Source organism: Electrophorus electricus, chromosome 1 (assembly GCF_013358815.1).
Source record: "Electrophorus electricus isolate fEleEle1 chromosome 1, fEleEle1.pri, whole genome shotgun sequence".
In the NCBI taxonomy this organism is placed as follows: Eukaryota; Metazoa; Chordata; class Actinopteri; order Gymnotiformes; family Gymnotidae; genus Electrophorus; species Electrophorus electricus.
Window position 1 is genome coordinate 25,657,592 of NC_049535.1, and position 26,762 is coordinate 25,684,353.

At 41.7% G+C, this 26,762-nt stretch overlaps 2 protein-coding genes across 3 annotated transcripts; both read left to right on the forward strand.

The window, feature by feature from the left end:
- Nucleotides 1-464: 464 nt before the first annotated feature.
- On the forward strand, nt 465-18,520 carry xpo6 (exportin 6). Of its 2 annotated transcripts, XM_027006619.2 has the most exons (26): nt 465-608; nt 794-904; nt 1,723-1,813; nt 4,101-4,213; nt 4,374-4,571; nt 4,902-5,061; nt 5,225-5,302; nt 5,564-6,038; nt 6,219-6,345; nt 6,447-6,556; nt 7,352-7,460; nt 7,579-7,671; nt 7,969-8,038; nt 9,796-9,955; nt 11,019-11,111; nt 11,280-11,427; nt 11,744-11,890; nt 12,060-12,231; nt 14,817-14,972; nt 15,715-15,829; nt 16,112-16,190; nt 16,350-16,442; nt 16,525-16,686; nt 17,054-17,152; nt 17,304-17,534; nt 17,734-18,520. In XM_027006619.2, exons 2-26 carry the CDS (start codon nt 902-904, stop codon nt 17,833-17,835), a joined length of 3,384 nt encoding a protein of 1,127 aa, XP_026862420.2. In that variant the 5' UTR covers nt 465-608; nt 794-901; the 3' UTR covers nt 17,836-18,520. The 2 variants fall into 2 exon arrangements, with proteins under 2 accessions (XP_026862420.2, XP_026862419.2); XM_027006618.2 differs by having other exon boundaries at nt 465-904.
- A 1,190-nt stretch (nt 18,521-19,710) lies between these two features.
- nme4 (NME/NM23 nucleoside diphosphate kinase 4) lies at nt 19,711-26,307 on the forward strand. Its single transcript, XM_035526220.1, has 5 exons — nt 19,711-19,977; nt 21,693-21,823; nt 21,947-22,048; nt 22,508-22,620; nt 23,171-26,307. Exons 1-5 carry the CDS (start codon nt 19,842-19,844, stop codon nt 23,289-23,291), a joined length of 603 nt encoding a protein of 200 aa, XP_035382113.1. The 5' UTR covers nt 19,711-19,841; the 3' UTR covers nt 23,292-26,307.
- Nucleotides 26,308-26,762: the final 455 nt, after the last annotated feature.

Here is a 26,762-nt window from a genome sequence, read left to right on the forward strand (position 1 = left end):
TGAATGCCATGGTCGGGGACACTGGGGGTTGGGCAGTTACATTTAGCTTCTTGTACAGAGACACTAAATCGGTTTATGGCAAAATATGCTTGAACGAACAAAAACGTTACTTGACTATTAAACTACAATTCAACAGTAATTAATTAGAAACGTGCGTAGAGTTGAAATACACGTTCTCTATCTAACCTTTCCTAATGTGTAGTGCGTAGAGCTAAAATGCACGTTCTCTATCTAACCTTTCCTAATGTGTAGTGCGTAGAGCTGAAATGCGCGTTCTCTATCTAACCTTTCTTAATGTGTAGTTTTTGATCTTAATGTGAACAGGTGAGAGAAAAACTTTTTACTAAGTTATTTTTGAACTACATATAACGTAGAGTGTCACGCTGCTGGATTTGCAACACGTCTTGTTGCGGCCGGTTTCATCCGGCCCAAGATTACGATTTCACTTCCGGTGGGGAGGGGCGCTAGCAAGGAGAGGAAGCTACGAGGCCTGCACGAAAAGAGCAACTACAGACTACAGGAGTGGCACTATTACTTCATACTGAGATGAAAAATAGGGCTCGTTGCTATTTTAGTACACGAACAAATGCATTGTAATTAGCACCACGGTAAGCCTATTTTCACGACTTCAGACGTGCGTTTTCACCTGCATCCGGGCAGCGCCGTGGTTGTCACTCCTCAAGACCCCTTATTGCACCAGGATCAACAATAACAAGTGTCGGCTTTAGGAGCCCTAAAACTGAAGGAGGCCCGATTCTGCAGTGACTATGATGACCTGTTTCCGTGCTTTCAGGTGGTGAGAATTAGGCCCGTTGTGCCGTGGGCAGCATGAGCCAACAGCCAAAATCTCATCTCAAACTATAGCCACAAAAACGCGGCCAGAGCGGACCAGAGACTGGACATGGTGAGTCGACGTTCTTATACATGCAGACAAGCCGTTGCACACATCATTTTTGTTTAAATAACCATTATAGTCGTTATTTAAACAAGCCTGATCGTGGCAGTATTAATGAACGTAACCATGATGTGTGTATCAGAGGCCTAGTGTTCCTGCCTTTTTGACGCTTCCTTGTTTCATAATGTGTTGTCACGTCGCGTTTAAATGCCAGAATATCTTGTTTTCTACGATTTCGTACTCCTATATTTTGTTGGGCATGGATATCGCCCCCTGTGGAGTTGTACTGTTGTAGTTTCTCCTTCATCCTCGCTAGAGACCTCAAGGAAAATTAGGCTATCGTCTGGTGGTTTGCAATAAGAGCGAAGGTATTCATTTGAAGAAGTAGTGCAGTCCAATTTGCTGTCCGAAGCGCTGTGGCGTTTTCGGGAAATCAAATTGATCGTAATCCTTTTCAGATTGTGCCTGAGCGAGCCTCCGCCTCGGTGTGAAGTATGTACATTAAGCAGCTCGCGACGTGTTGTGACTCATACAAAGAATTCGCAGGCTCAGGGCTCGCGACCGTGCAGCAGCGAGAGACAGACTTCTGCCTTCAGTTCTCTTCCTCGTTTAAATGTTTTATATATAGACGTAAACAAATACCATGCAAACCTTCTGCATTCAAGGAAAACTGATTTGTGAGGACAATAAATAAAAATGTGATCTTTGGTGTTGTATATAAAGTGATGCCAAAAGGCCTAGCTCTGTCATGTCAGTAACCCCCAACTAATTTTTTTAAACACTTACTCGTTTTTGCCACTCTCTCGTTCTCATGCTTTCTTATATAGGCAGCAGAGGAGGCCTCTCTGCGTATTCTTGAAAGTCTTATGACAGAGTTTTTCCACAGCTGCACTACCAATGATCGCAAGAGAGAAATTGGTGAGTCTGAGTCTATACAAATCTTTTGGCCAGTAATAGTTTGGGAAGGCTATCAACTCTGATCTTTAATGTTAATGGCCTAAGTTTAAGATGCAAATGAAGCCCAACACTGCTTTATGAAGGTCATCTGCTCCACTGAAATTGTTAGGCTCAGCTTTTTTTGAATCACAAACCTATCAGATGGCAGTCTGAACATCATTACATAAACATTTCCATTCTTGACTTAACAGTTCTGAACTGCAACTTATAAGTGAGATATTTAAGCAGCTTCAGATTTTTGTTACTAATTTTGTCAGTCATGCTTTGTTAAACCTAAACTCCTTTTTATATTAGTAATCCAGTGCGTGTGCAACAACGCAGGGAGAGTGGGCACATTTATGCTGTAATAAGGGTTCACCAGTGTGTGTTAATATACTATAAGGTCTTTAAGTCTTTTCGCACACAGATTTGGGCAATTTATCCTATTCTTCCTGGCAGATCCTCTCAAGCTTCATCATTATGGATAGGAAGCATCTATAAACTGCCATCCATAGGTCTCTCTATAGATGTTCTAGGGGGGTTAAGTCTGGGCATTGGCTGGGTCCTCAAAGTCAGTCGCAGACTTGTCCCGAAGTTACACAAGCATTGTCTTGTATTGTCTTTGTACTGTCACACCAGTCTGAGGTTGTGTGCACTCTGGAATAGATTTTCCTCAAGGACCTCTCTGTATTTGGTTGCATCTATCCATCCTTCAGTCCTGACCAGTTTCTCTGTTCCTGCAGCTTGAGAAGCATGTCAGTCTGAGTCCTTTAAATGTAGTTTAACAAAATCCAAATGGGTTGTCCTATGCCTCTTCCTCAAGAGTGACTTGTCTAGTTGCTCTGTCATAAGGGCTTGATTTATGGAGTCTGACCAGCAGGTTTTCTAGTCTCTGCTGAGGACATCTGAAACCCTCTTGGTTTTTGGTCACCTCCAAGGCCCTTCTTGCCTGGTTACTCAGTTTGGCGAGACAGCCAACTCTAGGAAAAGTCCTTGTGGTTCCAAACTGTATTTCAAATTATAGAGGCCATTGTAGTCCTGAGAAACTCAAATCTTTAGAAATGGGTTTATACTCTTATACAGATCTCTGCCTCATCACATTTTTATCATGAAGGTCTACAGAGCATTCCTTAGGCTGTATGGATTGACTTTTGTCCTGACATGCAGTGTGAATTGTGGGACCTCTTATAAACTGTTTTGTACTTTTCTAAACTCTGTCCAGTCAATGCAGTTTGCCACAGATGGACTCCAATCACATTTTAGAGATATCTCAAGGATAATTGAAGCTTGACCTCAGTTTGGACAGCCACAGCAAAGGTTCTGAACACTTAGTAAATGCGTTTTCAGCATTTTGTGGCTTTTTACAAATAAATTAGCAAAAAAAACATTGCTTGGAAATTATAGATAATTGAGTGTAGATTTGAATTTTTTATTTAATCTGTAATAAAAGAATGTAATTTAAATAAATGATTTAAAATGAACTCTATAATGCAATAAAGTGTCAAAAAGGGAAGGGGTTTGCATACTTACCGAATCCACTGTATGCAGATGGAAATCACAGTGTAGTGTTTTTGTCTTCGTAATACACAAAATAAAAATAAGTGGCACTGGATATTGTACACGTCCTCATCTACCAATACACACACACACACACACACACACAGCCTTTTAATTTTTAGACTGAAATGTTTCTTGCCTTCCCCCCTGGCTATCTGAACACATCGGGAAGGTATAGGTCTTTTCTTTCCAGCAGTAGCTAGTAATTTAGTCCAAACATCAATCAGATGGTTAGCTATGTGTTCAACATTCACATATAGGGTTCTGTGATGTAAGGTACTAATAAAAAGTGATGAGTAAGACTGACCCTGGCTTTAGAAAGCTTTCATTTGCTTAAGACATCCTGTTGTGCATGACAACAGATATGGTGTGGTGTGTAATTGTGCACTGTTGAAGCCACTTATAAGGTAGGTGTACCTTATTTAGTGGTCAGTGAGTGTAGGTGTCTTTAATATAGTGTATGCTGAGTGTAGATATCATTTTATTTCAGGTCATTAGCTTAGTTGTTCTACCACTCAAACAAGTTCTATATGCTGTTTTGGTGTTGCACAGTAGACAGTGTTACCTTAGCCACATGCTAACAGTATTGTAACAGTAATACACGTTAAGTATTGTAATATCCTTCAAGTAGTCCCTCACCTGAGTAATTTTTAGGTTTGTGTCCCTTGTGGGGAACTAATGGTATAACTAACTGTTGCATTGTTCTTTGCAGAGGAGCTGCTGAATAGTTTTGCTGGACAACCTGGCTCCTGGAGGCACTGCTTCTACTTCCTCTCCAACAGCAGAAATGAATATGTCATGATGTACAGCCTCACAGTGTTTGAGGTCAGCATATACACACCTCAACATAAGCGTGCACATAACATTAATTGCATAGTGTAAATAATTTATAGTTACTAATAATTTGTAACCGTGTCTCGATGCAAAGGCTCACTGAGATACTGTCAGTCTTCATGCATTAACCCTGATGTTGGCTACTTTTTAGAACCTGGTGAACAAAATGTGGGTGGGTGTGGCCAGTGAGGACAAGGCAGAGCTGCGGAGCTGCTTGCCAAAGCTGTTGCTATCCCAGCATGCTCAGTTGCCCTTCTTCATCAGAAACAAGCTGTGCAAAGTCATTGTAGACATCGGACGCCAAGACTGGCCAATGTTCTACCAAGAATTCTTTAGCAACACGTTACAGGTACATATGACACGCCTGCTTTGAGATCCTGTACTTTGGTTTTGGATCACAATATGAAGTTTAATGTTCAAGATTATTTTTTTTATATATGAGTGTGCTTCTTAACCTTTGCAGAAATTAGGTAAACATGGTAGGATGCTGTCTTCAATCTAGCGGTACATGACAGTGACTTAAATTCTTTCAATGTGAGGTTAACTGTCTAAAGATATTTCTAAATGTTATTCTTGTCTTATTAAAGCAGGGAAAGTGAAATGTATATCCTTCACCTGGATTTTACAATTTTTTTTGATAACTTGCATTGAGCCCAGTCTTGTTGCTTGTGTGTGGTAGTTGGTACAGTCCCCTTCATTAGCTCCACTGGGCTTGGTCCTGCTGAAGATGACGTCAGAGGAGCTGGTGTGTCCAAGGGAAGATCTGAGCGTTGCCAGGAAAGAAGAACTGAAGAAACTCTTATTGGAGCAAATCCCCACTGTACTAAACTTATTGACTGGTGAGGCCAATGCTCATAGCATGCCGTTCAACTGAGAAATTGAATTGTCTAAGATCTTTTCATTATTCATGTAGATGACAGTTCCCAAAGGTTGTATCCCAGGTTGGGTCTGTGTGCACTGAGTGTGGTTATGCTAAATTGGTGAACGTGTTCTGGTTGTCAGGTATTCTGGAAACCATTTGGGACAAGCACAGTGTTACAGTTACAACTCCCCCTCCATCACCCACATCAAGAGATACAAGTAAGCCACACTCCCTTCCCTCTCTGTATCTCAATAGCGTCTTCCCTCGTTTGATTTCTTGGAGTGCTCCCAAGAATTTGACAAAACGCTGTCAGCTTTCACATATTCCTTTCTAAGGGCATATGTGAAAGTGCCGTTACGCAGTAGGCTTCCTCTATTGGTGTCTTGGAGAAATGCCTGGTATCAGCTGCTTCATGCGGGACCCTGCAGTGGATGTGTGTCTGTCTCTCTCCTGCCATGGCCCATGGCCGGCTTCCCTAGGTGTGCTGGTGGGAGACGGCCCTGCGGCGGGGCTGGAGCTGGAGAGTGGCACGCTGTGCCTGCTGGCGCTGGAGTGCCTGGCTCACCTCTTCAGCTGGATCCCGCTCTCCTCCTCCATCACACCCGCCCTGCTGGCCTCCATCTTCCACTTCGCGCGCTTTGGCTGCCAGCTGCCAGTCAAGGCCAAGCACCTGCCCACTTCCAATGGGGACTCCGCCCCCAGCAACTTCCTAGCCAATGGGAGCGAGGGGCAGGGAAGGACGGGCCAGATGGTGGGCCATGCAGATCGGGCCCGGCTGGGCGTCATGGCGATGAGCTGCATCAACGAACTGATGTGTAAAAATTGTGTCCCTCTGGACTTTGAGGAGTTTCTGCTGCGCATGTTTCAGCAGACGTTTTACCTGCTGCAAAGACTCACAAACTCGCACATCAACACACACACGGTCAAAAACAGACTGCAGGAGCTGGATGAAAGGTAAGGTGGCAAGCAAAATAATGCAAATGTTCACTTGTGTACACAAACTAATCATGCACATACACAAGGACAGCAGTTTCACAATGGTGGCTTCCTTCTTCTTTCTGCCTGACTTTAAAAAAAAGAAAAAAAAAACTTTCCCTCTCACTCATGCCATCACACTCTTTCTGTTGTTCTCAGTTACGTGGAGAAGTTCACGGACTTCCTGCGACTCTTTGTTAGTGTCCATCTGAGGAGGATTGAGTCCAATGACCGGTTTCCCCTTGTGGAGTTTCTGGCTCTGCTCTTCAAGTACACTTTCAACCAGGTAAAGATGGGAACACCTGAACAATGCTGCCTTCGCTAACAGCTGCACTATGTAGTCTGTGTTTCAGTACTCCCTTCTAATGTTGCCACTTTGCTTTACAGCCAACACACGAGGGCTACTTGTCCTGCCTCGAGATCTGGAGCATATTCCTCGACTACCTGACCACGAAAATCAGGAGCCGCCTGGCCGACAGAGACAGTGTCTTAAACAGGTTTGTGAATATGCAGCCCATAACTGGTGTGATGGTGCCCAACATGGCCACAAATGTCACAAACGCATTTCTGCATTGTTCAGAGCCCTGGGTGCAGGAATCAGGTCAGGATTGACTTTACACTACTTCAGCTGTATCTCAACGTGCAATTCAGTTGCTAAACTGAACAGAGTTTTGTTGTTTTTTTGTTTGCAATTAAGCATTAAACTAGCATTTTTTTTCATTCACTTCCCCAAAACCTGCACCTGAGAATCTGTTAAACCCAAATAGCTTAAAACAAAGATCACATAAGTAATGTACATCTTTGTGTGTCAACTGAAGTTTCCACAAGTAGACAACTTCCCACCGTGCTAACAGCTGCTGCTGCATCGCACCTCATTTTCACCAGCTTCAGCTCAGCATGTTTTCTTTAACAGTAAAGCTATTGGCCATTAAATTCGTGGGAAGGGTCGTCCCATGCCCCCAAGGGGTGTTCTCCTGCTCCCTCTGGGACAACATGGTGCCGCTTCTCTGTTTTGAGGACTGTTTTGTTGTGGGGCTCCGTGCAGCTGCGTCCACTTGGCTGGCAGTGTGGTGTGTGGGTCTGATCATTTCACCCTCATGCTTGCCCTGACCTAATGGAAGCGATCATTCTCCAGAGGCCTGGATGCCTTCAGGAAAGCTCGAACCCGTTTAGGTCATGCCTAGACACATGGCAGTGGTTTGTCTAGTGTTGGTGCCTGTGTGCGTGTGTGTTGGAGAGCAGATAAGTGGGGTGCGTTCTGGGTCAGGTAATTTTTGGGCTCTGTGTTATAGGTACAAGGACGCCCTGGTCTTGCTGCTGAGGGAGGTTCTGAACCGGATCCAGTTCAGGCTGAACCAAAGTCAGCTGGAGGAGCTGGACGACGAAACCCTCGATGATGATGTAAGTGGGTTTGTAGCCAGCTGTTCTGCACTAACGCCATCAGATGTGTGTTTGGATGCCAGCAGCTGGTGGGCAGAATTTCTGGGCTGAACTTTCTTTTGCTCTCTGGTTGCTGTAGCAACAGACTGAGTGGCAGCGATATTTGCGTCAGAGTTTGGAGGTGGTTGCCAAGGTGATGGAGCTGCTGCCGTCTCAGACATTTTCCATTCTGGTAAGTTTGAGTGCGTGTGTATGTGTGTGGGCCTGTTTGTTGGGGGGTGCACATGATCCATCCATCTGTTGTCTTTCCTTAGGGCTTTTGTTTCTGATGCTCTTTCATCAAGTCTCATTAGGTATTCAGAATGCCTAATTAAAATACATGCTCACATGAAAGCAAGTTCATTCTTCAGCGAGTCAGAAAGAAGGCTGATGGGGTGGATACAGCCCAATCACTGATGTCAACACAAATTGTCTCTCTCTCTCTCTCTCTCTCTGTGTGTGTGTGTGTGTGTGTGTGTGTGTGTTTCAGTTCCCAGTGCTTCAGGAGGACTTGGATATTTACCTGGGACTGCAGCAGTTCATTGTTACTACAGGAACCAGTGAGCCCTCTTTATTTTTGACAAATACATAGGTTTATGTGTTTCTCACACACATGCACCCTTGTATAAATAATGTGTGTATGCTGTTAAATGAAAGGCTGGAGGCAGGAGAGGTGGTGACTGGCTACAAACGATGTGCTCTCACCCTTGTGCCTGATCTAGACAGTCAGTGCACCTGGAGTGGGTGATGAGCAGTCATTGCAACTGCTCCTCCAAATCTAGCCTTTACTCTGTTGCTTTGTTTCATTGGACTGTTGCTTGCCTACAGGTATAGTATATTAATTTCTCCACATCCAAATCAAAGGTAATTCCAATTATGTAAAATTAGCTTAAATACATACTGTAGGTTTCTATATTGCCATTCAGTAGGCACCAGTAACCTGTTGTTTACAATGTAACTTGCTTACTGTGTAGTTTAATGTTTTTGAATGTCCCAGTTATTCAGATGTATGGCTGCCATGTGGTGGGTTGGTCATAAAGCATCGCAACCCTTCTGTGTGGTGTACACCTGAATTATGGCTGCGGTCGTGGGGCAATTGCTTGTTGTCCTGCTTACAGCTTGCTGATGTTTACACTTAACAAGCAACATGTAACATCACATAGGCGCTGTGTCGGGATGGCTTTGGAACAAGCACATTCTAAGTATGGATAAAATCCAGAAAGCATGGTAGTGTATCAACATAGAAAGATTGGCACTACAGAAACAAATGTATTCTTTTGGCTGTAGTAGGAAACAACTCTTCATACAACTCTGTTGGATCCAGCACCACTCTGTTGTCGAGTCAGCATGTTTTGCCTGCTTACTGTAGTTTGTTTTGGGGTTTTTTTTTGGGTTTTTTTGGTTTTTTCCCTTCACGCATCACATGAGCATACTGAAGTGAGAAAAGGGGCAGGGCTCTCAGTCCAAACACCCAATGAGGGAGTCATCTGTCACAATGTGAATTACCAAAAACTTTGTCTTTGTAATGCTCTGCTTAAAAGGCCAGCTTTTAAAATGGGCCTGTATGCAGTTCCTTAAATGGGATGAAGTTGCTTTTCTTTGACTAGAAAACAGATACGTCGTAAGCTGCAGGATAAGCAAGCTGTAGAGACCACTGTGTGTGTGTGTGTGTGCATGTTCATAATTAGACGTGATGCAGAGAAGGTCTGTAGGAGAGAAGTTGTGTGGTGGTGAATTCCTCTTTCTTTGTGTTTGGGTGTGAGTGTAAGAGTTGGTCTTTTCAGTGTGGTGTAGGTGGTGTCAGTTTTGGTTTGTTGCTTGCTGATGGCTTCTTGACTTGCTTTTTTCAACCAAGCCCTTAAGGATGGTTGGTTGTTTCTTCAATAATTCTAATTGTGCAGTAGATAGCATTTGTGGATAGTGGGCCACTTTTAGCAGTGAGATGTACCCCTCTTCTGTGACTTCTCACTAGGCTTAAACACAGCTTTCAAAAACCCCTTATGTCTTTTTGAGATGTTTATTGTTGAATACATAATGTTGCTTAACGATACCATTTCCTGTTTTTTTTTTTTTTTTGTTTTTTTAATTTAGTTTTTTTTTATTTTTTTTATGCTAAACAATTGCGCAGTATGAAGTTTCGCATTGGCATATTTCTTAGAAGAGATGTCTGTGAAACAGCTGAGCACAAGTATAAACCATGCAGCAACAATTTTAATAAGGGCCAGATTGGAAAAGGGATTGAAATTCTTTTGTGTTTGTGACCCTCTGTGTATGTTGAGCCTGTGGATGAACTGTGTGTACATGTTTCTCTGTGCAGATCGTAGGTTGAACATCACAGCGGAGGCTGACTGTAGAAGACTGCACTGCGCACTGCGAGATCTCAGCTCTCTTCTGCAGTCGGTCGGGCGCCTGGCAGAGTTCTTTACCGGCGATGTTTTCACTGCTCGTTTCACTGATGCCCGGGCAATCGTCCAGAGGTCAGCCACCACTTTCTCAGTGCTCAGCCCAACGCTAACTTCTAGCTGCTACCTTATAGCAGGTTTGACTGTTAACCCTAAACTGCTGAGCCATCTGGTTTGTCTAATATACTCCACATGTACTCTTTCTTCAAACGCTTCATAACTGCTGATCCCTTTAATTTCCAACCAGGATAATTTGGTTATCAATCTTTTTTTGCCAGATTTTGAAACAGACTTGTGATTTTCACATTTCTCATTATGGTTTGGTCCCTCTGAACAGATTCCAACAAGGCCATTATTAATCCAACATGTATTTTATTAAATAAAAGTCAGTATCCCAAGTTCTATCTAATCCCTTCCAGTACCACCTTCAGTTCATAATGCTGCACCTCTAGCCTAAATCCTAACCAGCTATCAGTAACATTTTGTTTTGAGAGCCTTTCCATGTGGATTATGTAGACATTCCTGTACTGGAGTTCAGAGGCTGGGCATGTCATTGTGATCAAAGTGTTTTAGGCCAAACTGTCGCTGATGTTTGCTGTCATAATGGGCGCACACTGTGCAGAAGTGGGCCTTTGGCTGCCCTGCCCTGCCCTCCTCACAGGCACATGGGCCACTAGCATATCAGGGGAACTTTGAAAAACCTGCCACTGTTCCTCCAATAACTCCGTTCTTTAATATTGATCCTAAATGCAGAATCCAGTGTGGTTACTGGGTTTGGAGTCGGGCTGCACATCTTTGTGGGGCCACAAGAGTGCAGTTGGCCATGCTGTGATGACAGGGACAGGATGGCTAGGTTTGGGTTGCCAGCAGAGGGATTGAGTAGGTCATGCAGAGTGCCTGGAGCACATTCGGAATGCAGTTTTTGTGGAGACAGCAAGGAGGGCAATGTCACAACAACAGCAACATGGATCCAAGTGGCAGATGTTTTTGCATCTGTTTAAAGCAAAGAAACATACTGACCCAGTGGCCCGAGGGCTTGAAATTCAGGTTCAAGTTTGTGTTAAAAGTGTGTGTGTGTGTGTGTGTGTGTGTGTGTGTGTGTGTGTGTGTGTGTGTGTGTGAATTCCTGCCCTGCCAGGCTTGTGGAGGTCACATGTTATGGTTCACAGATCAGCCTCTATGATGTGGAGATGGCTGTTCCTTCAGTTCTTAAACCAGACCTCATTGACGTGTAAGTACACACAGTTTATAGATGAGCTCCACAATTTGGCTATTCCTTTTTAATACATATTTGTGTGTACACCTTTTACACACATACATATGTTTTGTTACTCTAATATAATGAATTACCTCTGTGTAAGAATTAAATTATTATTATTATTATTTTTTTTTTTTGCAGCCATGCTCAGTCATTGGCTGCTCTGCAGGCCTACTCTCATTGGCTGGCTCAGTTCTGTAGTGAGGTGCAGCGGCAGCAGGATCAAACGCAGTTTGTTGACCTCATCACCTCCAGCATGGCCGCCACCACCCCCCTCATCAATGCCAAGGTAACTGCCCTGCTGCCAGGGCCTGCTTTTACCTGGGGCATTCCTGTGATGCGTGTCTTTGCAATATTTCCCGTGGCTGCAGCCCAGCTAGCCTTACAACTGTGGAACAATGAGCATGGGAAGGGCTGCATGCTCAGTAAACACTACTTTCAGATCAGCTGCCTGATCATATTCTCAAGTATTTATTTATTCTCAACTTTTTTAGGTGTTTAGGAAGTTTTTAGCTGATATTACTTCCTGTGGTAATGGTTCTCTTATATACCAAATCTGCTGTGGGGACAAGCTGATGTTTTCTTACACTCCATTGGTGGTGTAGGTTCCAGAGAAACTGCTGTTGTCTGCGTGCCATCTCCTGGTCTCCATGGCAACAACTGTGCGGCCCGTGTTCTTGGTGTCATTGCCAGCAGTCCAGAATGTCTTCAATCTGATCACAGAAAACCAAAATCACAGACTGCCTCAGGAGGTGCGTGTGTGTTAGTGTGTCCATGTCCTGTATGGGATTTGCTTTGGAATTTAAATGGAGCTCTTTGGTATACATGCATAAAGTCTCATGATGAGTTTCCTGAAAGGCTTTTTCCTGAAAGATGTTCTCAGCTAATTTGTCTGTGTCTGTGTGTCTGTGTGTGTGTCAGGCTTATGTGTTGGTTTGTAGGGCTCTGTCCAACATGCTGCTGTTGCCGTGGCCCAGCCTGCCTGAGGCAGAGCAGCAGTGGCCAAGCAGATCAACCAGTCATGCGCGGCTCATCAGCACCATCACGCATCAGTACCGCCTCCAGCCCCGCCCACCAAACCACCATCCCAACAGTGAGTGCATTAGCCTTTAACCCAAAAATAGAAGAATACACACAGGCTCCAGTGCTCTCAAGCATAGCCAGCAGTTGGTCACCAGCACATACCTTATTGTACAGTTTGGCCCATGAACTTAATATGAGGTTGTGTGCAGTTTTACACTATGAATAATTGGTCAGTAACTGGGCATGGAAATATTTCTCTAGATACACATTTCTTTGTATTTGACTGTTTTTTCATGCTACAATGGAAATGTTTCTGATAGAATTCTATATCATATCCTCTTTTTAATGCCATATTTATCACGTCTCTTCCATAATGAACCAACACAAAAAACACTGCAGGAAAATTCTAGCTTTCCACAGAAAAGACATGAACCTCTCTTAGTTTATCTTTTAGAACATCTTTATTTGATCTGTATCAGAGGAATGCAAGCAACTTTGCATGCATGGATTAATCCAACACACAGTAGTAAACAATACACGAGTCAGAAGTTCTAGAACAACCCCATTTCTTCGGTTTTTGCAAACATTTAAGCAGTTCAGGTCCTGTGAAGAACCTGAAATGATACAAGCTGCCTGAGGTGCCTTTTAAAAAATGAACAATAAACTGAAAAATGTAAATCTTGAAAAGGTCTTTTTCAGGAAACAAATCGTTGGTTAATAACTGTTCTGTATCAATGTAATTAAATGAAGGTAAGAGCTTGAAAATTAAAAATGCAAACAGTTCCTACAGGTGTCCAGGTTGTTACAACCCCTCTGTCATGTATAAAAGCAATATTGGAACAGGCAGAGCAGTTTTGGGCAATATTTCACTGCAGGATATAGTATACTGATTCCATAAAACATGTAATTAACAAAGGAAGGTGGTCTATTATAATCCTTAAGTGTATAGATCTATTAGAGAACTTTCTATGAAAGTGACAGTGGTTCAAACATCACTTGAAAACTGGAGGAAACATTTACAAGAAGAGGTCTGGTAGACCAAAATTGAATCAGAAGACAAATTTGAGCCAACAACTTGAATAATGGATGGTATCACAGGATTGCACCTTCAAGACCATCTTAACACTGATGAAAGTACATATGCCTCAGTTTAAACTGTGAATAGTAGACCAAGCTGCAGGTTTGATGGGTCAAGTGACAATAAGAAAGCCACTTCCAAAATAGCAAAACGAAAGATAGCCAGGGAGAGACTTGTCTGGGCCATGCAGCACTAAAGAATTGAAGGTCTTATGAACCAAAATTTAGTCTTCTGCTCATCAGAGTTTTATGCTGTTGAATAGGTGAAAGGATGTTTCTGCCGTGTGACCCTAGCAGTTAGACTTTCAGGGGAAAGCATGATAGGCCTTTGGCTGGGTCCAGGGTTGGCGACAGTGACTGGTACCCTGAACCAATGGGGAATCTGCAGTATTCTGCAGTACCCTCTGTTCTATGGCTAGTTGATTAGGGGTTCATCCTAAAGCAAAACGATGACCCAGAACATAGTCTATTAGAAAACAAGAATGAGACAGGCTTCAAATCATGGAATGGCCATCATAGGCTTCGACTTGGTTTGGGATGAACTGGCCAGAAGGTTGAAAGCAATGCAGGCTCCAAATGCAGTACATTTGAGGGAACTTGTACAACAATTTATTTATTTATAAATACAACAATTTATTTATATATATATATATTTTTTTTTTACACTTTAATTTGAGTACATTTGAGATATTAAACCACATAAATATCAATAAAACAGGAAAAAATGGGGTGTTCTGAAACTTTTGACCAGTGTTATATGCACAAATATAATTAAATGTTTCATTTGGGCAATTGTCATATTATTAACTGGGAATTAGGTGAAGTGTAATAAGTAGACTCTCCAGTCAATTCTCTGTATGTGAAAAGGTAAAGGAAACCAAAAATATGTAATGGTTGCATTATACCGGAAATATGCTAGCAAAACTTTTGCAATATCGGTCTTTTTTTTTGTTTTGTTTTTTGCGCTGTAAATTTTCATTACATAATGTTTTTATCTCAAAAAGTAAATTTGATGGGAACAATCTGCGTACTGCAAAATATGCAAATTCTTTATCCAATCTATTTTAATTTTATTGCTTTGCAGAACATAGTTAGAGCCATGAGCTTGTGGCTATGTAATCATCCCCAACCTTTCTGCACAGTGTTATTTCTCGGGTCTGGTTTTTGGATGTTAGTCCAGTGCTCCTCGAGTGAGCTTGCAGCATAGGGTGAAGGTGAGCCCGTAGTACACGAAGGCATGTGAAGGAGTAAGATTTCTCCTCAGCACAGGTTTTGGTCCACATCTCAGGACACTGAAGTAATATAAGAAGGATTATATGACCTCTAGAGGGCAGCAGAGAGTTGTTTGAGGGGAAAGCCTGGCCAGTTTTCACACCTCTCAGCAAATTAATCTGTCTTGTGCCTTCTTCAAACATGTCTTCATGGTTAGTTTATACATCCAAAACCATGTGAGTTTTAAAGGAGGCCAAGAATGTCCCTGGTGCCTGTAGAAATTTGGAAAGTGCATGTGATTATTCCGTTTGCTACACTTCCCCCATACATCCTCATACCTGCCCACACTACTTTTTTCCTTCCCAGGTAAAGTGGTGCTCCAGCAGACCCTGTGTGTACTCCGGGATCTCGTGGACAGCATATCGGGAGAAGCCACCAAATCCCGTCAGATCTGTTACCAGAGCCTACAGGAGTCTGTCCAGGTCACCCTAGCCCTGTTCCGTCTGTACATCCAGCAGCCTGGTAAGACCCTGGTCATCAAATTGGCCCCACCCCCAACTACTATCACCATGCTGCCACTGAGCCATGGGACTTTGCTGCTTTCTATCGCTACTTTGCTGCTACTTCTGGTATGACATCTTATCCATGGGCTTTAAAATGAACACTGACCTGTCACCAGTTGCGGGTGACGGTGTGCTTTAGTGGAAACATCAAACCACTGCCCAGTGGCAGGTAGCTTTTGGAACTACAACCAGTTCTAACGCAGATCAAATTGCTGTGTAAGAATATGACCCTCACTGTTCACTCTGATTTAAAATTTTTACTGAGGGCGAGAAGGAATCAACCCGCAGAAATAAAAACAGCAGCCTACAATAGAAAAATCCAATGATTTTAGCTGTTCTCCTGCACATTGTTTTGCCATTAAACGTTCCTCAGAAATTGCTTTTAATGAAGTAATAAACAATGCAGTTCTATGACCGCTGTTGGCGGTTCAGTTTGGATCCTCCTTATTCTCCCTGCTCCCCCGACCTCTGCTCTATGACCCCAATGGCACCACTGCTTTGTATGCTACCAGCACCTAAATCATTGTCACTTCTCAAGTCTGCTCTTGTGTTTGTGAAAATGCAGTGGCACAAAAGTAATACAGTGCTAACATTTTGTTCATGAGAAACGTGTTGATTGCGGTATGTTTTTAACCATAATTGTACTGTTCCTGTTCTCCTGTGCTTTACCCCCGCCCTGGCCCCCCCCCCCCCCCCCTCAGATGTGACGGATGAGGTGCTGAGTTTCTTCCTCGCATTGTTCCAGGCTCTGCGTGTGCAGATGGGGGTAGCCTTCACCGAGCAGATCATTCAGACCTTCCTCAGCATGTTCACCAGGTACCCCTGCCAGATGCACCGGCACAACCACCCAGAGGCAGAGAACATGCCGGCTTTGCTGACTACACGCAGCCCGCTGCCAGCATGCCTCAAATTCCAAAAACACTGCAAACCACTGTAGCACTGATACTACAAATCGGTGCTTAAAACATTTGTGCACTAAAAAGTGTTAAACAGTACATTTTGTATTGATTTCATCTATTTACTTTATTTGCCATTGATACTCATTCAGTGCTAAATTAGCATATGAAAGTTTCTGATGAGTTATGTCCTGTGCCTCAGGGAACAACTTGCCATCAGTATCCTGCAGGAGGGCAGTTCTGGCTCTAAAGTTGTGCAGAAATTCCTCAAGATTCTTCAGGTAAGAAAGTAGAACTATACACAGCTATGTTTTGGATGTTTTTTGTTTTTGTTTGTGGTGCTTTTGCACCTGTTAAGATGTATATGGTGTATGAGCAGTTCCTAAAGTGTGTGCGTGTGCGTGTGCGTGTGCGTGTGCATGACAAACGTGCATGTACAGGTTGTGGTTCAGGAACCCGGTCAGACCTTTAAGCCCATGTTACCCAGTATCCTCAGTCTCTGTATGGAGCAGGTGTACCCTATCGTGGCAGAGGTAGGCCATTCATTAGCACCTTCATAGCTTTCCAGCATCCTGCCAGGGCCCAGTGAGAGCACAGCCTGCTTCTGCCCCACAGCGCTCCTGTCCTGACGTCAAAACCGAGATGTTCGAGCTACTTTTCCAAATACTCCATCACAACTGGAGGTTCTTCTTCAAGACCTCGGTCCTGAGCAGTGTGCAGAGAAGCGGAGCTGAGGAACACATGGAGAACCAGGCACAGTTTATCGCCGCTATGCAGGTATGGAGAAGACCGGCGACCAGCTGGGCTGAAGCGTGCACTGGCCATGGAGTGGGTGTGCTCTGACTTGAATGTTTCTCATGGCCTGCAGTTCAATTGGTAGTAGTTTTTGCCATGTATCTCATGCAGTCTCATTTGGCCCGAGGTCCAGCTGATATGCTTTCAGTTGACTAGAAAAGAATGACTTATTCATATTGGTGTGTACTTTTGCCCATAAGTCTTTGAATCTGTGCCTGAACACAGATATTTTTTGTATTTAGTGTTTTTCTGTGGAAATTGCAGTGATGGTCACAGGAAAAGTCTTCTATTCAGTTGAAATGCATTCATTCCTTTTGTGTTTCTGAATGGTGAATGATTTGGTTGACAGGCTTTTGGACAGTCTTTCCTTCAGCCAGATATCCACATCTTTAAGCAGAACTTGAGCTATCTGGAAATTCTAAACACCAAACACAAACTTTATCACAGGGTGAGATACGCTCACTTTTATGTCAAGTGCAACAACTTTTTAAAATGCATATTCTTAACAGAATATAATGTTATTGCTATATACTATCGATATAATATTGGTTTACTTGTATATGTTTGTTTCACATGCCCCATTCTGCGTACGTTATCAGAAGCTGTTCCGGAGCTCCATGCTGTTCCACTTCATAAATGTGCTGCTGCAAGTCCTCCTGCACAAGAGCCATGACCTCCTACAGGATGACATCACCCTGGCCCTCTACAACATGGCTGCTGTAGATTTCCCAGCATTCTATTCCTCCTTTCTACCAGAGTTCCTCAGTGGCTGCCAGGGTATTGACCCTCATCAACGCACAACACTTACTCGCAACTTCACACCAGAGAGGGTAAGTGCCTCTGAACTTGTGTGTAGATACACTTTAAAATAAACAGTTACAATAAGTGGGATTTTTTTTTTTTTTAAAGCCATGCACTATAGGCATCATCACTTTATGAAGTAGATTGCTTGATCTACAGTGTAGATTACTTGTCCATCTGTTTCTAGTTTATGCACTAGCTAATAAATTCCTGTCTTATTCTCTGTAGGACCTGCCATCGTTTTCTCAGGGAGTGTACAGATTGGTGAATGACCTGCGCTTTTATAGACTGTGCAATGGAAGCCTGCCACCTGGGACCCTAAAACTATAGCAACATGCCCCATTCACCGCACAGCCAAGCCATGGCCCGTCCATATAAGGATGTAGATCACTTCCAGTTCAGTGATCGTCACACCCTTTGCCAGGGGCCAGCCTATGATCTCTCAGTAAGGGAGTGTCCCTAGACCCACACCCCTTTGCCATGGGGTTTTCTAGTCAGCTTGTTTTATGTTTATTTCAGCAAAGTTTCATTGCCAATGATCATGAGGCCAAAGTTGCACTGCTGCAATGGAAACAGGAGAACTTTTGGATACCGAAGCACTCTTGATAGGTTCAGAGTCGGATGGAAAGCATTGTGATGGAGTCTAAACTGATCAGACACTTTGAAAGCGCTATGCTTTGATCTTCATGGTTCATGCGGAGTCCTCATAGAGGGTTAACATGGAGCAGTCAGTTTTGAACCCTTTTCTTTTAAAAGGACTGAAGCAGTTACAAGCACTTGGATGCAGTTTATGGCAGACAAATAAGGAGTGAGTACAGTTTGAGGTGAAGTCGAGTTTGTTGGTGAGTGAATACAGTTTTAAAATGGACTGCTATAATGCAGAACACTGAGTTCCTTTTCCTCCCTCATATGTCTAATTTTAAGGCCTTTTGTTCATCTCTGTGGAGACGGACTCCTTTCATATCATTCCATCCTGATCCAGGAGACAGACATTCAATAAAGTTTTATAATGAAACACCTGTTTTTTTGCTTTTTCAACTTCATCACTTTTTAATCATGTGCCTAATTTGTTAATTACATGTAGATGTAAAGTCACACAGGTGTTAATTTCTTCTGAGGGGGTATTTATCCTGATTATGTTGCTCTAGAGGGATGTGAGGGTTGTTTGGCTGTTGCTCCACTGAGCGCTAGGGTGGATTGCACCGTTCTAGTAGGCTAGAGGGTCCCTCATCTCTGTGGGGCAGTACCTGAGCTTTGCTGGAGACATAAAAATAACAGAATTCATGGTTTGTTCAGGCAAATTCCTCTTTTACGGCGTAAATTTAAAACCTCCATGTTGACTTATCTTCATATTGACATGTTATGTTGGCCACTGTCTTCAAATGTTCGTTCATAGATAGATATAGATATCTTACAATACAAAATTGGTGAAAGCAAAGGCACGGAATACTTTACTGCAAACGCTTATTTACTTATTTAGAAAATTTGCTATCTAGTGGGCTGTGTTCGTTCCTGCATATAGGCCCTGTCCACTTGTTCCGTGATCAAGGGTAATATTTGTTTTGCGACCTTGGATCGTTGTGCGTGTTTCTCAGTATTTGCTTAAAGGCCTCATTTTCATGTTCTAGGCTCTCCAGAACAAAAAACACCAAATAAGAAATTATGATTTATGAGTGATTACGAGTGAGAAGAAAAGCATCCAGTCCTTAAAGTTTTCGTCGAAAGCAAATTTAGTAGTTTAAGTTGCATTCATCAGATAAACTAGATTAAAACATTTTGTAATAAAATTACCAATGCCACAGTACTGTCAATTAAAACTTAACGTAATCAAAGAAACGACCAAAGCCATAATGAAGTCAAAAAACAAAAACACATTTTAACGATAGTATAAGAATTTTTGTACTCTTTCTTGGAGTCCTATTTCTATACGAGGTGGAATTTCGCTGTATCTGTCTTTTCTACGATTGTGCTCCGCGTTTGAGGAAAAGAGTCCGTGTGTGCGAGCGCGCGTTGTGGTGCCCCCTCCCCGCTGAAAATTCCTAGCCTTGCAATAGCGTTCAAGGCGTCGTTCTTTCGCATGTCATTTCTTTACATTTGTCAGCTATTATTCTCTGACCAAGCGCAAATTGGACCCGTCAGGTGAATGACCGACTGTGTGTGTAGTCACTTTACACTGATCAGTCTCAACTGGGTCTATGAGGGATTAAAAAGTACATTTTTGTTAGTGCCCTGGCGTCTCTGTAGGGCGTTACATTTGGATTCTTGACTCTTAACTAACACATTGAAGAGTCTGCATTAATTTTATTTTTTTTGCCCACATACCGGTTTATGTGATTATGGCAGCAGTTTCACACCGTTTCGTAAACCGTTTTCTCCTTCATGGAGTGCGAGCTAGGAGTTCCAACCAGAGCCTCTGGTGCGCCCAGCGGACTTGGTTACATGGAAACGCACGGAGCCATAGTGCTATCTCAGGTGTGCGTCATTCAAATGGGTTTTGTGAGAGTGTGTAGGTATTGGTTACAGTATTTTTATTTTTCCGATGTTATGCTTAAAATCACTTCTGTGAAGATTAGATCAATAGCTATTTGTGCAATCTTGAGCAATTCCGTGATAATGATACAGAATTCATTCGAAGCCGCATGTAGTAAACAATCCCTGCACGGAAAACAGAATTTTGAATCCATCTGAACTCTTGCTCACATTACAACTGTATTTTAACTTTACACCGTATTCAAATTTCAAGATCATATTTGACTATTTTAATTGTAATACGCTGTGTCTATTGGTTTCTCATTGTGGTTTATTGATAAAATGAGTTAATTCTGTTATAGTGATCTTGTGTTTTCACGTGCTTTCAATCTAGTGTGTTCGGGGACAGTAGTCATGTGTGACAGGTTCTGATTAGCATATTGTACGATAGTAGATGACGTCCAACGTGAACAATACATTTTATGGAACGTTTAGCATTTATGTGGTACTGTTAGGGGAAACACAAGACAATTACAGAAATTATAGAAATTTCAGGTAGGCTATATGAGTCCCTAATTTGCAAAACAAAGTTATTTTATATATTGCCTGCTTTAATGTCAACTAATACTTGAATAGAATTAGTTTAAATTAATAAATGTCAATATCATTAACATTTTTATTAGGCCTATGTGGTTTGCATTGGCGCTAATGTCCCGGATGCTTATTGCCTTGCAGGATTATGTGCAATCCTAAAGCCAATACTCTGATTGATTGTCTCCTGACCTCATCCTTTCCTTCCTTATCTATGTGAAATATTATTCAGCACTCAAAACAACTCTCACTTGAAGACAGCATATCAAAAACATTAAATGCATGCTTCCTTTTTATTGGTGTCACAATGCTGAATGACTGCTTTCCTAGATAACCAAATACTTTCTTTGCCTGTGTGCTGGATTGGGAACATTTGTAGAATACTCTTAATTTTATCAAGGCTGCAGGATTGACTATAGCGATCAATTGTACACCATGTTTACCAGGATGGCCTTAAACCAAGAGTACATGAATGAGCACATATCCACATACTTGTACGTGATGGTGTGACAGTAGGTACATCTGAGCTAGTACAATTTGCTAGCCGACGGTTTTTGTTGTTGTTGTTTGTTTTTGACTTTGATTTTTTTAAAGCTTTTTTTTCATTAACCGAGAGACATGATGAAACTCGGAACGCCGTAGGAGACGCTAATGACATTAGGAATCGTGTATGAGAATAAAATAATTTAATTTTAAAATGATAAAACACCAATGTTTCACTTCGTACTTAAAAAACTACATATGAAAAGAATGGCCCCAAGACAGACTCCTTCAGCACTCAGGGGATAACCCCTCGTTGAGTTAAGGACTACCGATAGCAACGTTAAAGCGGATCAAAATGGAAAAAAAAAAAAACTACTGGGGATCATTTGGTATGTTTAGAACCACTACCTTCTTAGCTTTAATGAACCTTAATACGGTTAAGAGGCAAATCTACTTGTTTATGTCCCCGTTTAGGCAGAAGAGGGCGCTATTGTCCATCCCACAAATGCAAATTTAAACAGGAAATATTGATTGCAGACAGCAGCCTTTTACGTGTCATTACTGGCTTACATATTACTTAGTCAATATGCGTTGTTTTTGCATCAGTATTTCACTTGTGAATCGTAAATTAAATTCTTATATAGATATTCCTGGTGTAAAAGAGAGGACTTTGGTTGCCGTAAAGCCAGATGGTGTGCAGAGGCGTCTAGTTGGTCAGATCATTAAACGCTTTGAGCAGCGAGGCTTCCGATTGGTCGGGCTGAAGATGGTGCAGGTGAGTGAATTCACCATGTTTGCTGCCATAGTTATGGCTTGGGAAGGAATACGGAGGTGGTGTTTTGTCATAACTGTGTGCGGTTTGCATGATTTGAGTGATGATGAATCACTCGTGTTGCAGGTGTCTGAGGAGTTACTGGACCAACATTATGTGTCTCTTCATAAGAAACCTTTCTATCCCAGCCTACTGCGCTATATGACCTCAGGTCCCGTGGTTGCCATGGTGAGGTTCAAGCTAAAAGCATTCCACACCCAATATGCTTGTCATGTCCACTCAAGATAATGATTGTATTGGTGATGGTGAGATTCATTTAGACCTCAAACCTGTATCTTGCCTATTAGACAAACATCCCATCAAAAGGGGTTGACCTCACAGTAGTTGGCAGTGTAATGATGACAAGTCAAGTGAGTTGGACAGGACATTGATCCAGACCTGGTGCAGGATTATGAATTCTGAGATCTGGATCCTGCATGATGGAATGCAGTCTTGGATCCAGATCCCAGTTTCTTAACCTAGAATTGTGTCAAGATGGGCATGTCTTTCAAGAGTCTCCCTTCTCACTCAGGGCATACTTGCACAAGATACTGGTCATTAACTACCCTAGCACAAAGTTAAAAGGAAATCAAGACAATGCCCAGTGTAATGTTGTGAGGGTAACCGTAACAATGCATTTGCTTGCAGGTGTGGGAGGGGCACAATGTGGTAAAATCCACACGTATGCTTGTGGGAGACACTAACTCAGCTGAAGCTATGCCGGGAACTCTACGAGGAGACTTCAGTATTCATGTTAGCAGGTACACACACACACACACACACACACACACACACACAGACAGACACACACAGACAGACAGACGTATGCATAGGATCTTGTTGCCAACAACCTAATGTATTAGAGCTTAACATGTCAAAGTGTTTGAAATCTAGTACTTTCTATTCATGCATTTACAGAAACTGTGTTACAAACTACAAACCATTATAGCATATAAGCAATGTTGGCCAAAATGTATACCTTAGAATAGCAATCTATTTACTTTAAGAACTGCTTCAAACCTGCAGCATGCAACGATGAGTGGCAATAATCACACAAGATGACTTTTTAGCTGAACTGAGCTTCAAACTGGAATCCACATCCTTTGGGTGACGATGTAATTAAAATGTGCAAGATTTCCATTTTTTTTGTGAAACACTCATCATATAACAAACAGTAGGTGCTTATAGACATGTGTATAAAGCATAAAGTATACATGATGAATTATAACTTGTTTTTAATCATGTGTCCTCAAACCTTTGCTTGGCAGTGTGTGTGTGTAATGTAGTGTCTCTGCTGTGTTGATGTTGCAGGAATGTTGTTCATGCCTCTGACTCCACAGAGGTGGCACAAAAAGAGATCTCACTGTGGTTCCAGTGCTCCGAGTTGATTGACTGGGAATGCTGTGACCATGGCAACATCTACCATCCATGAGCGACGGTGTGTGTGAAATGTGCAGGCAGCGTGAATATCAGATTAGTGCCTGTACCATATGCTGACGTGCTCCTTGGGAGTTTAAAAGCTGGAGCACTTAATATGTTGCTTCTGTGTAAATTATTATGATTGGAAACAATTGCCTACATTTGTGCAAATAGTTTTTATCACTGTAAAGAGCTGTAAACAATTCTGTCTTTTAAAGGCTCTGTAATAAATAGCAAATTCTGTTAATTTTGTAATTAAATTTATGTGATTATTGCAATTGGAAACAGTTACCTAAATTAATGCAAATGCAAATATAGTTTTCATCATTATAAAGACAGCTGTAAAAAATTATATATTTTGATAGACTTTTGATAGACTAATAAAGATGTTAATTCAAATGATAATGGTTTTCCATAACAATGCCAAAACACAGTCATTTGAGTCTAGAGGCAGTTGAATATTATAATTTCTAGGTTGCTGAAAAACATTTTAAAGGTATATTAAAATTTTAAACTACAAAAAGTACAGCGATTCAGAGTCAAAATAATCACACGTTTGTTTTTTGTTTTTTTTTGTTTTTTTTACAGTCAAGAACATCCTTTTATTCAATCAGTTAAAGGTGCTGCTCTTTTCAAACTGTTTTTCTTATTATGGAAAAGAAATTGTAATTAACACATGCATTTCACCATGAGCTCTGGAGGGTGTGTCTAGAAAGAGGGCAGCTGCTTTTAGGGTTAGTGAGGAAATTGGGGGACAGGGCGAAGGCTGCTGGGAGATCTATTCTAAACGCATCCCAATGCCCTACACACTTAAAACAAAACAAACAAGCCAAAAAGGAAATAGAAAAAAATGTTCAAAGACGGATGGTCAGTGCCAGAGAGGGACAGGGCTCTGTGAGGGGTCTTTCCACAGCCCTATGGCTTGCACATACTCCGTTCTCTCATAATCATGGCTGATACTGCTGCTGGCTTCATGTGCTCAGGACAAGGAAATATTTGCATATTTATCTGGGAAACAGGCAGGCTGCTGTACTAAAGCCTGAGTTTTGCTTTTGCTGGTGGCTTTTCAAGGCGTCTAAATTGTCACTATCGTCCATGTTCTGCAGCATCTAGGACCACGTCACTTTGGTCTGAGGGCTTGGCTCATAATTGTAGATTACGCTGGGATTTTGGTTGGGAGTTCCAGATTCTTTTACTTCTGAGTCTGTCTCATCCTTGGCTGGACCCATTCCGTTATAAGGTGCTTAGTCGTTTCAGGTATTTTTCCACTAAGTGTTTAAAATAGCTGGTCTCGTACAACCACTAAAAAGGTGCATCGTCTACGAAAATTCTCAGCGCAACATCTTTGCTGCCTAAATATGCAATATTGACAAAAAAGCTTAAAACAAAACAAAACCAAAAGATTAAAAAAAAAAAAATTTGGTAGAAAAATTAAAATAAATAGAATCAAAACAAGAGTTACAAACCTATTCTTTCCCAGCAGCCAGATTCTTTCCCATCACCCATCAGAGGACTTCCTATGTCAACCAGTTTCTTCCACGACTTCATTCTATGCAATTCACTGCTCCCTGCTGGAATCTGTCCTCCCTCATGCACCCTTTGATTGGACATCCCACCAGAGCCCATTGGCGTAACTTGTTCACTTACATTAACTGTTCAATGGAGAAGCTGAAGAGATCGGTATGGTATACAATGTGAAGCATACAGACAAGAATAACATGTGAGCTAACTGCATTCTGCTCAGACAAACGTTTTTGCATTTTTTTTTAAAAACCCCTCCATTCAGTGAAAATGGGGTAGGGGACAGGAGATGGTTATGCGACTACAGACTACTCCAGTGTCCAAGAGAGGCAGAAGACAAGAGGACAGGAAGGAAAAGCAAGACATAAATTTTTTTTTTTTTTTTTTTTTTTTTGTCTTTTTCAATTTTCTTAATTATCAACAATAAAAAGAGGAACTAAGTCACACCAATTTCCTTTAGTACTATATATACTGCTTTGAAGAGCTCAAAGGAGAGAATATAGGAGCGGGTTGAAGGGGGGGGCTTTTCTGAGACGGACACTCAGGGTTACAAGATGGAGTCTGTGAACAAAAGGCACTTTTTAGGGACAACCTTTAAGATGCTCTGAATCTAACACTACATCACGAAACAAATATTTAGAGTAATTTACACTGGGAACTGGCAAGGGAGGGGGTTTTTGTCAGGGGAGGGAGTGGGGTTCACTTTGTAACTCAAAACATTTTCAGCTCCAGCTATCAAAATATTGTTGTTTTCTTTCTACCAGTGTTTGGCATGAGATGGGAGTCTAAATCAACTATAGCTACCAATAAATTCACATCACATCTCCACATACTCACACATTTTCCCATCTTATTTTTGTTGTATCAGCAGGGTTCGAGGGCATTTGAGCTGTTTTAAAGCATCTCCCAAGAAAAGGGAAGATCTTGTCATTTCATTTGGATGTGTTTTAAAAATTCTATGTACAAAAGCCAACAAAGTGCTAGCTTTGAGTGGGCTAATGTCTTTAACAGAACTGACTGTGTATTGTCGTGGTTTAGAACTCTTGTGACACTGGCCTATACAAAGCAGTGGCGGCTGTCAAGGGGGAAAACCTTTCTTCTATTCAATATTATACCATAGGCAATGGATATCTTTGAAAACAGGAAAATTCTAATTTGCTTTTTAAGACTTTGAATGCCTTTCATTTCCCCTCTAAAGTAAAAGGTTGGGAGAAAAATGCCTTTTGTCACAACCTCGACTAAAATGAACCCCTCCCCCTAGTAAATACTAAACAAGAAATAGAGTAATGCATGATTTTTCTAAAATTTGCTTTATGATAACACTTTTTTTGTTATTTATGTATAATAGAGTTTGAATGTACTTTATGCCATAAGAAGCACCAGTTTCATTTAGTGATATATATTCTGATGGGTTGCATCAGCCATGTGTTTCTTCAGCCCTCCCAAGTTTTGAGAACAAATCACTACAAATAAACATTAAAAAAGCAAAAAAAAAAAAAAAAAAAAAAGAGGAAAGATTACAAAAACAATTCCCAAAACTTACAAGCCTTTTTTTTCTCTCTCCGCCCTGTAGTTTAGAGTCCCGGACCTTTTGGACTTGAAATGATAATAGAAGGTTTTTCTCCCCTCTTCTTTAACACCTTCTAACAATCTAACAGACAAACACGGTTTTCTACCCAAGGCATTGCACATGGCTCAATCAACATACATTATTTTCAATTACAAATACTCCCCATCCAAACACAAAAGAATCAAAAGCTGTATCTTTCTCCTCAACACTACTTGATACTGTTTCCTGTAGAAACATAGTTTCTACAGTTTTTTCCAAGGACTTGTCTTGTGGTGAGTGTAAAACTGGGTATTGGGTCTGGTACTTCTAAACAAATGACTAATTTGTTATGATGAATTATGACTCTGCCATACTTCAGAAAATAACTAGACTGCCACTGAGCTTATTACGCAA

Bases quoted from the DNA above. Each gene is read 5' to 3' on its own strand.
- xpo6 (XM_027006618.2), top strand. The intron at 6,557-7,351 runs GTTTGTGAATAT...TCTGTGTTATAG, and splicing joins AGAGACAGTGTCTTAAACAG to GTACAAGGACGCCCTGGTCT. The intron at 14,973-15,714 runs GTAAGACCCTGG...CCCCCCCCTCAG, and splicing joins TCTGTACATCCAGCAGCCTG to ATGTGACGGATGAGGTGCTG.
- nme4 (XM_035526220.1), top strand. From the start codon at position 19,842: ATGGCAGCAGTTTCACACCGTTTCGTAAACCGTTTTCTCCTTCATGGA. The intron at 19,978-21,692 runs GTGTGCGTCATT...ATTCTTATATAG, and splicing joins GAGCCATAGTGCTATCTCAG to ATATTCCTGGTGTAAAAGAG. The intron at 21,824-21,946 runs GTGAGTGAATTC...CTCGTGTTGCAG, and splicing joins TCGGGCTGAAGATGGTGCAG to GTGTCTGAGGAGTTACTGGA.